General features: G+C 37.0%; 1 protein-coding gene across 1 annotated transcript; it reads left to right on the forward strand.

The window, feature by feature from the left end:
- The first annotated feature begins 667 nt into the window (after positions 1-667).
- Positions 668-16,609, forward strand: LOC126857424 (uncharacterized). The gene is made up of 11 exons (XM_050606834.1): positions 668-678; positions 3,230-4,159; positions 4,239-4,867; positions 5,942-6,128; positions 11,001-11,173; positions 11,427-11,489; positions 11,585-11,712; positions 12,023-12,394; positions 13,491-13,837; positions 14,016-14,282; positions 14,970-16,609. Exons 2-11 carry the CDS (start codon positions 3,238-3,240, stop codon positions 15,410-15,412), a joined length of 3,531 nt encoding a protein of 1,176 aa, XP_050462791.1. The 5' UTR covers positions 668-678; positions 3,230-3,237; the 3' UTR covers positions 15,413-16,609.
- The last annotated feature ends 83 nt before the right edge of the window (positions 16,610-16,692 follow it).

The raw sequence follows: 16,692 nt of genomic DNA on the forward strand, positions 1-16,692 counted from the left end.
AATATATGCGTGTATAATCACGACAATTTAAGCTCTTCAAGAAATAGTCCTAAGGATTTATTGCGAAATAGAGCTGCAAGACTTAATACTCATTCAATAGGTAATTTCGTGCGTAAAATTGCTAAGTTAAAAAGTGCTTGTAAAAGAGATAAATTTTAAATGTCTAACAGCTTTTCTATTCGAATTCTTCTTTGTGACGTTTATCATCAGCAGTCCATGACAATTTACATTTATCAACTACTAATCTTTTATTTTTTACGTCTATTACGGCTTCGTTGTGAATTAGCAAGAATATAATTAACTAATCGTGTAATATTGTCATCATCGACGGAAGAACTCTCAGGACTCTTGCATTTTGTTCCACCGTTTTCTGTTCATGGTGCCCTTCTCTGTGAAACCGTACGGGTCCTTACTATGCTTCGGGAAACCTTCCCATAGACGTCGAGTCAATTAATAATCAGTGAAGTAAAAAAAAAAAAGAAAACGACGGAGACACACGCTTTCTAAAAATGTGCTGCTTCGGAGCCGCAGGCAGTCATTCCCGAGGGATAACTCGTCGTTTCATCGTATATCGAATTCCTTCATCGTGCGCAGATCAAACACGCGAAGGATGCAACGCCGTCGGACTACAGTAATAATCACAAGAGGATCCAGCAGCATAAAAACCAACTCGCGCAGGTGAGTTCGGCCGATCAATTCGATCGCTCGCTATAGATTAAGGCAGGACTATAAACGTGCGCGCACGATCGTGCGATTTCGCAACACGCGTGCGAAACACAGGGCCCGTATACCGTCTATGAAAAGGTCGCCGCAGTTCTTCTCACGGTGTTGCAACCGCGCCACGGAAGAGCGACCTGGCATCTTAAGTGCAGAGCGGCTCGCATACTTAATTATTGTTCGCGTAAAAAAAAAGAAAAAAATAAAAAGTGACTCAAACCCTTGGAATTTTATTTTAAAAATATTTCTATATTTTTTACACCTTAAAATATACATTGTATAATATCTCTCTAGTAACGAATTTAATTTGCATGAATTATTAGCGGCAAGAATCGATAATTATACTTCCAGACAATCCTCTGATCAACGTATTAATTTTGATTTAATTGAATTGAATCGGATCTATAATTATGAGAACTTTTTGTCAGAAAGTGTTTCCTTGCAAAAGCATACAGGTGATTTCGTAGACGGGTAAAGGCGACAAATGTTCTCCAATCTCCGGGGGTCTTACTCGATAAAACGAAATTAAATCCACGTGCCGCGAAAACATTTCCATTCTTGCCGACTATCGCGAGATCGTCGAACGACAGAAAAAGCTAGCGGCGACCAAGCACATGCCATCGGCATCGAACTTGACCGTGGCCTTCGCAGTCTTTGCGCTGGTATAACGAGATACGAAGAATGTGAGCGGTCGGGAGTCACTGATCGTACTTACAAAGATTACTTTAGACTGGTTATAGCAGCTAGATGCTCGGTATTTCGAATGGTGGGCCAGACGTGATGCCGCAGCGTAATCGATTTCGCAAGAGAATTCTTCGCGGACCTCATAATTTTCGGAAGATTTTTTTTACACGAAGAGACAATACGCGCGAAATGAAATTAATTTAGAGCATGATATATCGACATCAACATCGACAGAAGCGAATAATTCTTATAATAGGCAAACAAGACAGAAATTGTATGTTTAATAAATATAAATGTTTAATTTTAAATAATATATATTTTTTCATGTATTACAGTTTAAAATATTTATAACATTTCTACATATATTTGAAAGTAAGCTTTTTAAATATTAATATTTGTTTAATTGAGCTCATATCATAATTCACATTAATAATTCTTTCATTATAAGAGAGAGAGAGAAAGAAAAAAAAAAGATAATTAATTTCACACGATAATTCCCCTATATTTCCCCTCAATCATAATCTATTATGTGCTTATTATTAGTAAACTTACTCTTACGATTGAAATCTCTTAATGAGATAAACGTATAATAAACCGCTTCAGTGCGTTCTTGAAGTCTGCAATTACGATTGATCGTCAAAAAACTACTTTTATTTTCAAAGAATTATAAAAAGGGGGAGAACTAGACTAAGATTCAGTTTTTTAGAAGTTCCTCAATTTATTTATTCAAGTTTGTGGGCGGTCATCGAAAAAGTTTTAATAATTTTTAATAGCAATAATAATAAAATTTTTGTATCGGGACATAATGTTATTGCGATTCTTTTATAATTTAAAGCCTTGTACGCTTTGCTTCATTACAATTTGCCGTTAATCGGTTGCTAATTAGTCTCTTATATTGTTTGGTATTACAAACTTTATTTTTATATTAAAATTAAGGAATACCTAGATTAAATATATTTTATTAAAGATTTATTTTTTCTAATAAGTAATTAGTGACTAAGTATTTAACATAAAACTTTTTAATTTTATCATTTTTAAGCACATTTGAACTCTAAACATTGTATATATTTGAAGATTTGCTATAAGAATTTTTTTAAATTTTTATATCGATTAAAGCACATGTCAAATAAAAAAATAATTTATTTAACGATAGCTTACATTTTTTGTTCGATTTCAAGCGGATATAGTTCATTCCTATCACACATGTGATAGTTCAAAAGGATTGGCAGCAACAGCGTTGACATATCCTCCGTCTAGATCCGAATCGATATGTCGAATGATTTCCAACTGCGCGGTGACTGTTATAGCGATGAGAAGTTGTTCGTTTTGATGTCCCGCCTCGTTGCACTTGATAAATCGTTCTATATTATAAAACAGCAGGAGTCATCGCGAGCGACTTATAAAAAGTAAAACGGAAATCCATCTAACAGGCATTTTCTTTCACATCTTTTCTTATTTATTGTACAATTACGACTAATATAATTTCCCGTTACTCACCTGAAAATAAAATAGAACACTATACTTTATTACGTCGATGTTAATCTTTAGGATGTTTTTTTTTTAATGAAGATATTAAAAGCTATTAATTATTTAAAAATCATAACGAAACTGCTTTCATCTAATTAGATGTGAAATTAGAATCAACTCTTAAATAACGGACGCATATACGAGTAAAAATAAATAAATTTTTTTAAGAAATATATCGCATTCTCGAGGAAGACATCCGTTACTAGAAATTTATTTTTGAAAATAATATTTACGAACATATACATAATGCAAATTTACATATTATAAGTCTTGTATATCTCTTTTATACTTATTATTCCAGATATTAAAATGTCTCAACCGGAATTGATCAGCGATCTAGATGTACCTGAAAATCCGCAGCATCCTTGTCAGTGCTCCGCAATTGGCAATATGGACTCTGTGAGAGACAGAACGGAAAGACACGTGGGTAGCACCAGGATCTCCAATAATCAAGACTTTCCACGAAGTCTGGAAACCTTACAGAGCGCTTTCGAGCCGATACGAAGATTAGAGAGTCCTCATCAAGATAATTCGCAGCAGATCAGTCTGGACAATGCCATGAATATTGATCTCCTAGAACACCAAGCGAGTATATCGCCCAATTCGAGATCCATGAACAATCAAAACTCGATGTTATTACTTCACGGGCATAATCTGTCTTGTAGTCCACGTAACTTGGACTTGTCGCGCAATCTGGCATTCGAGGCGGCTCGAAGAGTCCAGGAGACCTCAAGCCTGCAGGAGAATCAACACAGTTTGACCTCGACTCCTAGTCCCTTGTTGGAAGCCGAGTCAAATCTGCTCGAGACGAGCAGTAAGGAGTTGGAAGACCACGGTGGCTTGTCGCCGCAGAAGCAACACTCTAGCAAGGACAAACTTAAGAACGTTCAACAGGTGCTGAATCCGTATCAGCATCATCACGAGCCGGCGGTAGATCGTAGCGTTCACGGACACTTTCACGGTGACATACACGCTCACATTCACAAGCACACTGATAACTTTAGAAGCAACTCAAATCTCGATGCCGCTGAAAGCTTGATGGGCTTTCAGCAACATCAGCGACAGCACACGCATCATCATCATGGTAACACGAAGACAAACGTCGCTCATCATCACGGATCCGGTACGCATCACGCGCACACCCAAGGAATGAGCGGACATCATCACGGAAATCTAGTGACTAATCTTACCAGCCATATGCATGGAACATCTGGTTCACTAAGCGCATCCGGTTCGTACTTTTTTCTTTGTAATTATTATATTAATTATTATGTTCTCAAAATAAATAGAATGTCGCATTATCATTGCAGGTTCCAGTTCGATAAATCAAACCAGCTCTACCACTCCTACTGGACATCATCATCCAACGTCAATGCCTATCACGGCCACGATAAACCACGTAAATTCGCCACGCAGTCATCATCGACTTGGCGCCGGCCCTAGCTTGACTCATCATTCAAATCCCACCTTTTCCAACGATCATCACGGTGTTTCTAGTGCTCTGAGCGGTGCGTCGTCAAATTCAAGTATGATGAACCACGGCGGCTCGCCCACAATGCATCGGCACGTGGTCAATGTCAACAGCAATCTGTCAACGACACCTCTGGGCGGCCATCATCGGGGCAGCTCGTCGGGCAGCCTGACTGGTCATTCCAGTGTAAATCATCATCACATCAGCTCCGGTATATCGTGCGAATCGTCGTCATCGAACGCCAATACCAGAACTCACAGCAGGCTAGACCACGTTCATGATCATCATCATCATCTGCAATCGGTGCACCAACTGCACACAAGTCATTCTGATACCAGGCCGAGAGATCGGGCACCTTCGAGCTTAGATCATCACGGGCACCTTCATGGACACATGCACAATCACGGGCATCCACACGCACAGAATGACACCAAAAATGCATCCCTTATGAGCGTCGATGCCATTCAGGTATATAAATCTACAACATATTATCATATATTGTATTCTATCAATTATTCATCAGTAAAATGTAACAATCGTGATAAATTTCTCGTATAATTATCTTGCGATATAAAATTTTAATACGAAACAAATGCACACAGTAACAAGCTAATAAAATTAAAAAAATTTTTTTTTTTCGCTCTCTTCGTCCATACAATTACGAAAAAAAAGAATTATTTCGAGAAATTAATTAAATCTTGCACGATTGCACTTGTCATAAATTTTGCACGCGCTTCGCCAGATGAGGAGAATGACTTATGCCATCGTTCCGCCCAGCGGTTCGTATATTCCTAGCCGCGTTTTTGCCGCCACATCTCAGAAAATACATGTTCGTGAATCGCCATATCTCTATCCGCGCACGCTTGAGTTACGTTCGCCGTGTCTCGGCCACGCGAGAAGCTATAAATCGTATACTAAGCAACGGTTCTGCCCTTAGAGCTTATATCAGGAAATATTTTCAGCCGTGGACCAAATGCAGCGCGCAAACGGATGATTAATGATCGGTGCCCGTTGCAGGAATGTTCGAACTTCGTCGCGAGTACGATGAAAAGTATTTCATTGGGCGTTCTTCGCCCGTAAGTGTTGATATCGAGCGTTTATCCGTGATTAACATTAAAATTTAGATAAATTATGTTTATTTGAATTCGATGATTGTGATTTTCAAGAGATATATACCCAGTGAATAAGAAGAGGAGATACTTCTAAATCACACATTGACATTATTAATAATAACAGAGGACATTTTAAACTTAATTATAATTTTTGATTATTATTATACTGTAATTAATAATTTGTTAAACCTTAATAAATCCGACAGCTATATATTTTGATTTACATCGATCCGCGCACATCTCTATTTACTTCAGAAGAAGTAATATAATTAAAAACCTAAGATAATATTATTGCTTGTTAAACCATCATCGATTAGACAATATAAAAGAAATTTTCCGCCAAGTGCTTTTGTATTTATCATTTCATTAAACGCGATGAACGCATTAAATCTTTACAACTCGAGTTAACGTAAGTACTTCAATGTTTCAGGTTTCAGCCCCTACGAAGAACAAGTGTCAATGCCACGTGGTGCAACAACCCGGAGGAAATAACAGAGGAGAGGGTGAGAGTGATGCAGGCATTGAGGTGGCATCGAGAACGCATCAACCTCCAGCCCTGCCGCCACGTCCACCACCGAGACCAACGAGACGTTACGAAACAGCTGCTGCCAGTCAATGTAAGTAATTTATTTTTACGCATATATTACTTAAATATTTAATTTTTATTTACCGCAGTAATTATACGATTCGCATAAAAAATGCGAGAAGATATATTTATCTTAAAATTTATTTATATTTGCCAACTAAACATTATATCGTATTTAATTTTATTATTGCAAGATGTATTTTTTCTGAATATTATAATATTATAATAATCGCATATCAAGAATTTTATCAAGAGTTTCGTTAATAATATAAAACAAAGTCATGCATCTTTTATGGATGCGATATTTCCTGTCCGTGAGCTGCACACTGAACGCCCGATATGAATATATTCACGATATGAATGACGTTAACACTCCGCTCCATATCGGTGACTTAATTTCCATTTGAGATTGAAATGTCAGACAGAGTCGTTGAAACGTCGAACACGGCGATGTTCTCTGAAACTTCGCCGCGCGATTTCGGAGCGGGTGGGTAGCTCCATCCCATGTGCCGGATTTGTTTTTCAATCATCCCGACGACTATGTGCACTATCAGCCGGATGAAGAGGAGGCGCGCGACGTTTGCGTCTTATCAGTCGCGGACATCGCGTTATCGACGACTACGCGCGGTTAGATTCCTACCCCGCTTGTACGGAGGGTGCATTCCCCCGGAATTTCAATTCCCAACCGCGACGGGTCGCTCGAATCATCCCGGGGGTATATCGACCAGTCGATGTTGGACCAACCGAGAGTAGAACGATCCCTCCTGCCAAGGGGTTGCGAGCGACTTAAGAGCGGGCCGACGATACGACAGACAACGCGCGCTGTAAACGTGTCGGTTTCTTTTACGCGCTACGCGTGTCCGAGATAATTTCTCTGTCTACGTGAAAAAAAAAAAAAATTACTCAAACTCAATCACGCTCCGGATCTCGTGAATTCGGCAAACAACACGGAAGCCGCCACCTGTGGGACATACACAACGTGTCCGCCCCCGACAATTGTGAATCCTCCTGAGTACAATCGTCGATACGAGAGTGGATTTTCACGTTTTGAAAGAAAATAGACAATGAAGATCGATATTGGATCGTCTTTATGTTTTCGAACAATTTGAGACTTGAACAACGATCGATTGAGAATACGAAGGGAGGGGGGGAGGGTCTAGCAATAATAATAATTTCCGATGACGATCATTGATGGTGAAAGTAGGTTAATCCAGCCGGAAATGCACGATGAACAGGTGACCTTGGCGAGCTTTCATAACACGTGACCCGTGCTGAATATTGCAGACATGTGTGGTTTAATTACGACAACGAGGGTATTTATTATGTCGAATAATGCCATTATAAACTGAACTTTATTCACGCATAGCATCAATTATTTTATAGAGCGAATACAATTTTCTTTCAATCCTTGTGTGTGGTATAATTTAAAAATACAATACATAATTCTATCGATACGTATAATCCAAAAAATATAATTTTGTATAATCGTCTAATCATTTATTATATATATATAAATTTCTCGCTATCTTTTCTTCCCTGCAATTTTTATCATTTTGTCATTTTATAATGAATTAATGTCAAATAAATTTTGTTAAAATTTTGAATATTAAAGATTCTAAAATAAAAAAGAAAAAGATGTAAGTAATTATAATTAATTTTTGCAAAAATATAATGATGTGATAATTGCATTTGTAAATAAATAATTTCGAGAATTAAATTATATTATAAAATAATAGTTATATGTATATACATCTTCAGTGTAATTTTTAAAAACTCGCATCGTGATAATATAAAACAAAAAACCTCTTCGAGTAATTACAATTGTTATTTCACGAGTATTGAATTCCGATGCAGAGTGTTCTGAACAGTTTATATATTGTTGTACGACTCACTCACATTTTTACGATAAGTAAGTTCAAAGAATCGACTAAATAAAATTGAACTTCTAGCCTGTTCGATAAAAAGATTAATGCCAACAGAATGATCTGATTAATACAAGAAGAATCAACAGCGCCGCATGCATAATAGCAAGTGATAAAAACGCCGGAATGAGACCGCGAAATTGCTGAAGATTGTCGGGAGCGGGCGCGAAGCGACACGAGGAAGATGGATGGATATCCGGTGCTCCAGATAGTGCGTTGCCGCCTCGGGACGGAAATGGAGATGGACAGCCAAGGCTATCCCTTCCCGATGACACATTCGCATTCGCACTTGCCGCATCCGACGAATTACGCGCACTTCCCGAGGCCGCATTATCCGCATCCCTGTGGTACGCCGAGAGACCCCTTTCGCTTATCAGCCTCCCCTTTTTGCGCTCCCTTTGTGCACTCGTTATTAATAGGCACACTGCGTCTTGAGACAAGGTCAAAGGTTGCGACGCCTCGCTCCAACAAAGCGTGTACATCTGCGCGCTGGATTTTTACGGCATTTAATTTAGGATTAAAAATTGTTGAAATTATTTCCTACTAAAATTTTAGTTTTAATTTTAGCTTTAATCCTAAAAAGAAAAATGTAAGATTATTATTTTTTTTTTTTTTCGTGTAGTTTCTTGATTGCATATTTGTGGTTTATCGTAGATATTGTGATAGAATAATTTTTTTTTTTTTTTTTGAGAACCCCCGCTATAATGTCGAGCTTCTATTTCTATCTCTATTTCTTTAGATAAACATCGAATCATGAATTCTCTGAAATGGCTATTGTTCTGGAACCGGTCTGTATTATTAGATTGAATATTACCACGACAAAAATTGTTTTCGACATATGGACTATCTGTACGCCACTCATAAAATATTCTTAGCTGCGCGCTTCGAAATAGATGGGTCCAATCTCGTGAGGATGTCGCGAAATCAGATTACACGTTTATACAACGTGAATTTATATATGTATAATATAGAAAATATATAGATTCTTTTTTATTATATATATCTATTTCAACTACAAGAAAGATTTCAAGTAATTTCTTACTTGTTTTTATCACATCAGCGAGAAGCAAAACTTCTTGTAGTCTTTTTTTTTTTGAAGAAATTATAAAAGAGAAAAATTCAAATTTTTGTGAAAGTATCTGATCGTTCTGCGCCGATTCAAACCGATACTTTTCTCGAAGGTAAACAACATCACGCAGGTAGTAAGCGTGTGTCGCAACAGATAAAAGGCCGGACAATGTTACCGTTGAAAAAAAAAAGAAAAACGCGGATCTCGCCGGTTTTCCAACCATGAGTTTCACAAAGTGGAATGCATACGTTCCCCTACCGCGATGTCCGATTTCTTATTATTATCCTGACTATTGTGAAACGTGAATTCGTCCTCCGAGGGGAGACTAGATCGTAGGAGCAATTTTCCTTAAAGGATTTATTCGATTTCATCCCCCTAAGAATTTCCACTCCGTAAATCTTGTATCCCGCCTTTGAACGGCAGATTAGGATCAGAATACGCGTCACGCTATTTCTTGAAAATATCTTTCAGACTCGCATTTTGAAAGATTTCATCTCGCGTTTGGAAGAAACCATAGCGAATTCCTTTCTAAGATCTAAGATAAGTTTTCAATTTCTATCTATACAAGTACCGTCGAATTTCATCCTGTATATATATTTCTCAATGTGAAAGCGCAAACATAAACTTCTAAAAAAAAAAAAAAAAATAGTCTCTACTAAGTAGCATTTATAAAAAACAAAATAAATTTTTAATCGCACTCGTACGATCTCAATTTTGCATTTAAAATTTTCAATATCTTTTGCGCATCGACAATAGACTCGATCAAAAAATTCATTTTGCGAGAGTCTCGGGAATATTAGCACACTATCTTCAAAAACTACGAGGAATATTGACGATCGAGAATTCATTGAGAGGACTTTCAATACAGCACGGTCGGCGCACCGGATTCAATAGGGTGCTTTGACAATGGAAGTCGAACCCGGATGCCGTCAAACGGAGTAACGTAGCTGCATTGAACATTATAAAAGCAACGCCGTAAGCAGTCCGCAACGCGGTAGCGATATAAACGGAAACATGATAGTGTCTGAGTCTCCACGCGTACACACGAGAATTGCGAAATAAGCGTTGAAAGCGACCGAAATTTTTATTCGCTCAGTACCTTTGAAAGGAGAAATTAAACCGTCATTTTTTTGTATTTGTATTCAAATTGTATTTTTTTTTTTTTTTTGTTTATTATTTTTCTTGATACCCGAATTTATAAGATTTAACGTCTTTTTATTTTGGTCTTTTAACGTTTTTTAATTATTGTTATTTAGTGTATATCTATTGGAGCTATTTTATGACCTCAAACGCTGTCCTTTATAAGACCGTTGACCCTATTCAGGAGAAATCCGGGCACGATGTAGTAAGCCGTGCTGGATCCTCGGTTAGCAGGATAATGATTGTTCGCGTGAGAACCTAACAGCCGTAGTTCTGATCTGGTCACAATGAGAAACGTGCCGCAAGCGAAATTCCTCGAATATATCCGCAGACTGCGATTACCCACAAACTCACATTGATATTCAGTCTCGATAATGCATCGTCGACGGGATCGAAATTAATTGCATTTCTTGACACTATCGAATTTGCACTTCGCGTCTCATGACTAGCCGAAAATATTCTCCGTGTATAATATTTAATTTTTATATTCGGAACATATTAAAAAAAAAAAAAAAAAACAGTACAGAAGAATTTAATTTAAGATTCAAGCCATTTTAAGAATATTAGTTCGTCGTGCTTTTAAAATAAATTAGATCATTGAGTTAAAAAAAAAAGAGAATGCAATAAAAATACAAACGCTTGATTTAGAATCGGTGTAATCTTGCTACGTTTGTTATCAAGTTTGTTATCATACGTTTGTTATTAGTATTCCGAGCACGCGAATGGAATGTTTTTATCGGAACAATTAGAATTTGAAAGGTCGATTTTGCAGGTCATAGCGGCGAAGGTGGCTGCTGCAAGAAGTACGTTGTCCTCTGCTGTCTCTGCGGTGGATTGAGCGCGGCGGTCGGCAGCCTCTTTTTGGCGGTGCACGCGGTCCTGTCGGCCCACACGGCCAGTCTAGCGCTCTTCGAGACCGTGCCGTCTTACATTCCTGGCATTATGGTGAGAGACAAAAATCGATCGATTGCGTTACGGCTGTCTTAGGCTGACGATAGTAAAAAATTAATATATCCTCGAATATTAGATCATGGAATGAAATTAATTTTTCACAGAACTGTTATATGTAAATAAATCAGTCATTTAAATTTTATGACATTTTGTAATCTTTTATAATAAAAAATTTATTTTTTTTATTCTATCCGGACGATAATATTTGTCGATTCAATAGAAGCAATAATGAATTTATCGTTTTTAGTTGATCCTCATGGGCTTTTTCACAATGCTGTTGGCCAGGCGGAAGCACAGATACGGACTTCTGGTAAGTCCGTCCCGTAAACTTGTCGGTCCTCGGAGGGAAAGTGTCATTGGCGTTGACAGCTCTACTCTATTAAACCGGGTTTATAACTTTTCCAGATGAAAGTCTGCGGTTCCGTGGGAGTAGTGTGCGCGTTGGTGTGCGTGCTTGTCACCGTCACAACCACGGTAATTCACATGTCGCGATTGCAGAATCTTCGCGAATGCGTTTACACCGCACGCGCAAGGTATGTGTATATATATATATATTCCTTTCTTTAATATATCTTAAATGAAATTATAGTCATAAAAGAGCAAAACGACTCGATTATAAAAGCAGCCATATAACATGTAATAACAATAATAATTTCTTTCATTATTATGGAAATTTGATTGTCCTTGCTAATTAAAATCACTTTTGCAGAAGAATTCGGATTAAAATGAATTTTAATTTACTTTACTCACAATGATTTAAATTATACGAGTTTAAAATTATTATTCTTCGAGCGAGCAAACTCTTGGGATATTAATCTTAAACTTCCATATGGCGATTTGCAGATCGTGCACGTGTTACGGCGCGCCGCAGTCGAAGGGAGACCCCGGCGTACTGTTCGAGGGAACTCCTCACTGCGAGGCGGTACACGGCGCATTGTCGGACTGCCTGAGGGCCCTCTTCGGCGTCTCGGTGGCCGGTATACTGGCCTGCATATTCTCGTGCATGCTCGTATACCAGTTGTTGAGTCACGAGAAGAAGAAGATGTACTGGGAACAGTTGGAGCTGAGATGCAGATCGTTGTACGGTCAGGGCGGCGCCGTGGGGCCACCGGCCGGATCCTGCGGATGCTGCAACGATTGCGGGGGCGCGAGTCCGTGGTGGGCACAGACACCGGGAAACCTGTATACGCCGAATCCCGACATGGCACCTTCCAGGTATGAAAATAATCTTGTGAAGAAGAAGGATTTTTTATTGATGTATTTGTTGACTGAGAGGCTTTATGGTTTCATTCGAATGAAACTGTAAAAAAGAACTCGTACTGATAAAAAGTTTTTAAAGATAGCAATCGCGTAAAATTCTTTAAAAAAAAAATTATTTTATTTTATTATTATTTTAATAAAAGCTTTAATAAAATCATAATAGAAGCTTAATTATGTGATTTATATTTAATAAAAATATTTAGCGCACACCCGATTTATCAATATGTAATAATTAGACTGCAATTTGTATAATAATGACCACGATACGTTTTCGATAAAACCAATAAATTTTATATACGAATGTTAATATGAATGAACGGAATGCAATAAATCAATAAAGTATGTCTGTGCTCCTGCATCGTATATTGTATTCCGATAATTTGTTCATACATATCATTAAAACAGTATTTCAATCGACTTTGAACGATTCAGAAAAATTTTCCGAATCCTGGGAACATATCGCAATGGACTCTTTAAAATTTATTTTGCCTACCATAATACGAAATGGCAATAAAATACATGGTAAATGTTGATTGTGAAGTATACGACAGACTTTGTGATATTTCTTTGAAACACTACATTCAATGAGATATCATCTGATATCAATCCCAAGCACGCGAAAGAAGAGATAAAAGGAATTATGTTTATATAGCGCGATTCAAATCAGTTCACAACGGTCACGGCTTACGTTAAAAAATGATTTTCTGTCATAGATATGATCGATAAAACGATTGCATTGTCAATATGCGTTTCATAATATACAGCAAAAACACATACATAAAAGTTTCTAAAAAAAAATCTTCAAAAAATATCGGTATTTAAAGAAATATTTCAGATATTTTACTTTATGTAAAATAATAATTTACTCCAATTAACGGTAATAAAAAATTATGAAATTATTAATAATAATTATGTGTGTGTCTATATATAATTATAGATATATTAAGAATTAAAACTGTAATATAATTAAATAAAAAAACAAAAAATGCTTTTAAAATGCAAATTCTTTTGTCTATTAATACAAGTTAAAATACTGCTTTTTTTTTCGTAGAAGATGGCGATTACCTTGGTCCAGATCGAGAGGCCCAGCACCGAGTCCAGATTCGAATTATGGCTTCCACACGCAAGCACGATCAACAGAAACCAACGTGGAGGGCGGAACCGGACCATATAGCGTTCTCAATTCGCAATCAAGTGGTCCTTATTCCGTTTTAAACACTCAGAGTGTTCCATACACACCGAGCACTGCATCTTATAGCGTTTTGGAAACGCCCGTGCCATTGTGGGGACCGCCACCTCCTTACAGCGATCCTAACAGTCCTGCTAGAAGACCGCAAATCTCGACCGAATCGAGAGCCAGAATTGCCAAGAGGATGGATAACTTTGAGAATAACGAAGGTAAAATGTTCATCACGACAACAAGCTCAATTATTTTTCATGTAAATACTAAGTATCATAATAAAATTGAAATGCTATAAACATTTAAATTAGTTAGAAAAGAAATTAATCGATTTCAAACACATCGAACAGTAGAAATTATTGGAATTAAGTTTCCACGTTCTTTTGAAATATTCAGATCATAGATCAAGATCTGCGAAACGTCCCACCGATAATTACGAGAATGCCGAGGAGATCTCTAATAGCACGGATCCCGAAGGCGGCAATGATGGAACCGTCAAAGGTAGGAGAATTAGAAAACCGCTGAAGGGAGTGGAAAACGGCGCATTTCAGCAAGAAACGAATCCCGGTCCGAAACAATCCGAAAGCGAGCTATATTTCGGGGACGTATCTTCATGCTGCGGACCCGAGAGTAGTTTTTACGATCTGGCTGTGGAAAAAGAAGGTACCATAGCAAAATGTTCTTCTTACACTCAAGTTGCGCGTCGTGTCAATTCTATTTTATCATAATTTTCGCATTTATATATCATTAATATATTATTATATTTTAAAAAAATTTTGGAAAGCATTTGTAAAATAATATAAACACAAAATATTTCTTTAACTTCGATGCACATTATTTTCTAAAAAAAAACTTAAAAATATTAATATAATTTTTTTTTTTAATTTTAGCAAATTTTACTTCAAGCCTTTGTAATTATCAATATATGAGTTATTAAAAAATGCTTCTAACAAAAGATATTCAAATTAATAAGATTTTTAAGAAGGTGCGTATAAATTTAATAATTATTTTATTTAAAATTTTGTTCATGTCTCTTACAGTGTATTTAAAATTTTATTTCCTACATGTATGAAAGTATGAAAGAGAGAAAGAGAGAGAGAGTTGTTTATTGAATAAAATTTAAAAAAAATTTTATATTTAACTCTATATCTCTTTAATAATTTCTTGAAAAGAAAATGTTAGGAAGTTGATAAAATATCTGTACACGTAAGTTTTCACTATTACAAATTCCATAAGAATATTTTTTATTTACAAGAGAGCCGCCAAAATTCTTAATATTATGTCTACGTTATTCATTTTCAAAGCCAAGATATCTCCTTTAAGGTATTATTTTTGTCTTGGTATGTTTAGGTGCGGAACGTTCTGAAGGTGCCGACTACCTGGCGACCAGATTGGGCAAGCGTCAGCTGTCAAAAAGATCTCGGCTGCCTCTTCCGTTGCCTGCGGACAACGGCGACATTCCTATCGACAATTACGCGAACAGCGACGAGCCAAGGAACGCCAGAGGTCCGTTTCTCGCTCCTGACGCGCAATACGAAGTAATTCAGCAAGGCCGTTATTCCTATTACGCGTCGAAAGATGACGAGGAGTTACAGGAGGGTCCAGCGAGTTCCGGTTACTTCCGGGAGGACGAGAACGAGAGAGCGCGAGAAAGGGATTATAGAGATTACAGAAACAGCCAGGAGGAAGAAGCGCCACAGTGTTGTTTAAGCGATTCGACGACTCCTGACTCTGGTTGGCAAAGTGGCGAGCAGCAGCAATCAGATGACAACGTGCGGCCGGTGAACGTGTGATCTTAGGAACTTGTAAGATTCTAGCGACGGCAAAAACTAACAAACGACCACTGATTTCCCACGAGAGGGAGCAAAAATAATTAGATCGTAATAATTAGATCGAAGAAAATGCGACAATAGTTTCTGATCTGTGAATACGTAATTTAGATTGATCGTAAATAGGTCTTGTTTTTCTCTGCAAGCAAAGCAGGTGGTTGCAGTTTTGCTTGGAACTTAATTGCCGGAATAGAAATATTAGAGACGGTAGAGCTTGGCAGATGAGGCCCTAGTCGGATAATGTGTACGATGGTAGGTTCGCTTTAAAAAAAATTTAAAATTAGCTAAGTTGTTAATGCGCTGAATTTATAATCGATAGATTATAAGCGTGAAACTGAAAGATCTGAAGATGGAACGCGTATCAATGCATATCCATCGATTCTTCTTCTCTCGAAACAGACTGTGTTGCTCTAATGAAACTAGTTTAAGAACGCTTCGTATCTCTTAAATACTTTAAGTAGTATCATATGTGACAACGCACGACATAATGAGTACTTCTATGACTTTCTTGCATAAATAATAGTTATTTAATAATTATTAATTTTATCTTTTTAACGGACATTATACTCTATATCTACGTCATTAGTATAAAGTGATTTCAACGAATCGTCACCATGCCGTAGAAAATATATAATAAAAATTGAGAGAAAGAGAGAGAGAGAGAGAGACTTCGACATAAGATACACAGTGATATAAACTGCGATAACATCAAATATAAATGCGAATCTCGGTTTCTATGACCTCGAGATTACTGCCATTATAAACCGCCATTAATTCTTTTCGTAAGAAGCTTGTCGGTTGAATATAAGTATATACATATATATTTAATAAAACTAGACTCACGCGTAAATACATATGAATAAAATGAGATAAAGTGATGAGATGATGATTATCGATAGAATCAAGCAATGTGATTTGAGATAAACAATTTAGACACATAAAAATTCCTCGTGTTCAACATTAAATGTACAGTGATTGTAATTAATGAAGCAGCTTGATTGTAAATTACGATCACCTGTTGGGTAAAAACGTCGTGTTAAATCTATAAAATATTAAACGCATAGAATAAAATATTCACAAATTCTGTGTATTTTTGCATATTAAGCGAAGCTGTTCGTAGTAATAAATAATAGTGTGTATTTAAGTCTACTCAAGAAATTATCTACTGAAAGAAAATTGAAAGAGATCGAATAAAATAGAGAGAAGAAGAGAACACTAGTTTCATAGCCGAATAGTTTGTTAAA

Source organism: Cataglyphis hispanica, chromosome 21, assembly GCF_021464435.1.
Source record: "Cataglyphis hispanica isolate Lineage 1 chromosome 21, ULB_Chis1_1.0, whole genome shotgun sequence".
Lineage (NCBI taxonomy): Eukaryota > Metazoa > Arthropoda > Insecta > Hymenoptera > Formicidae > Cataglyphis > Cataglyphis hispanica.

Coding starts and splice junctions, on each gene's coding strand:
- LOC126857424 (XM_050606834.1), top strand. CDS start 3,238: ATGTCTCAACCGGAATTGATCAGCGATCTAGATGTACCTGAAAATCCG. Junction 4,160..4,238: donor TGGTTCACTAAGCGCATCCG/GTTCGTACTTTT, acceptor TTATCATTGCAG/GTTCCAGTTCGATAAATCAA. Junction 11,174..11,426: donor CTTACATTCCTGGCATTATG/GTGAGAGACAAA, acceptor TATCGTTTTTAG/TTGATCCTCATGGGCTTTTT.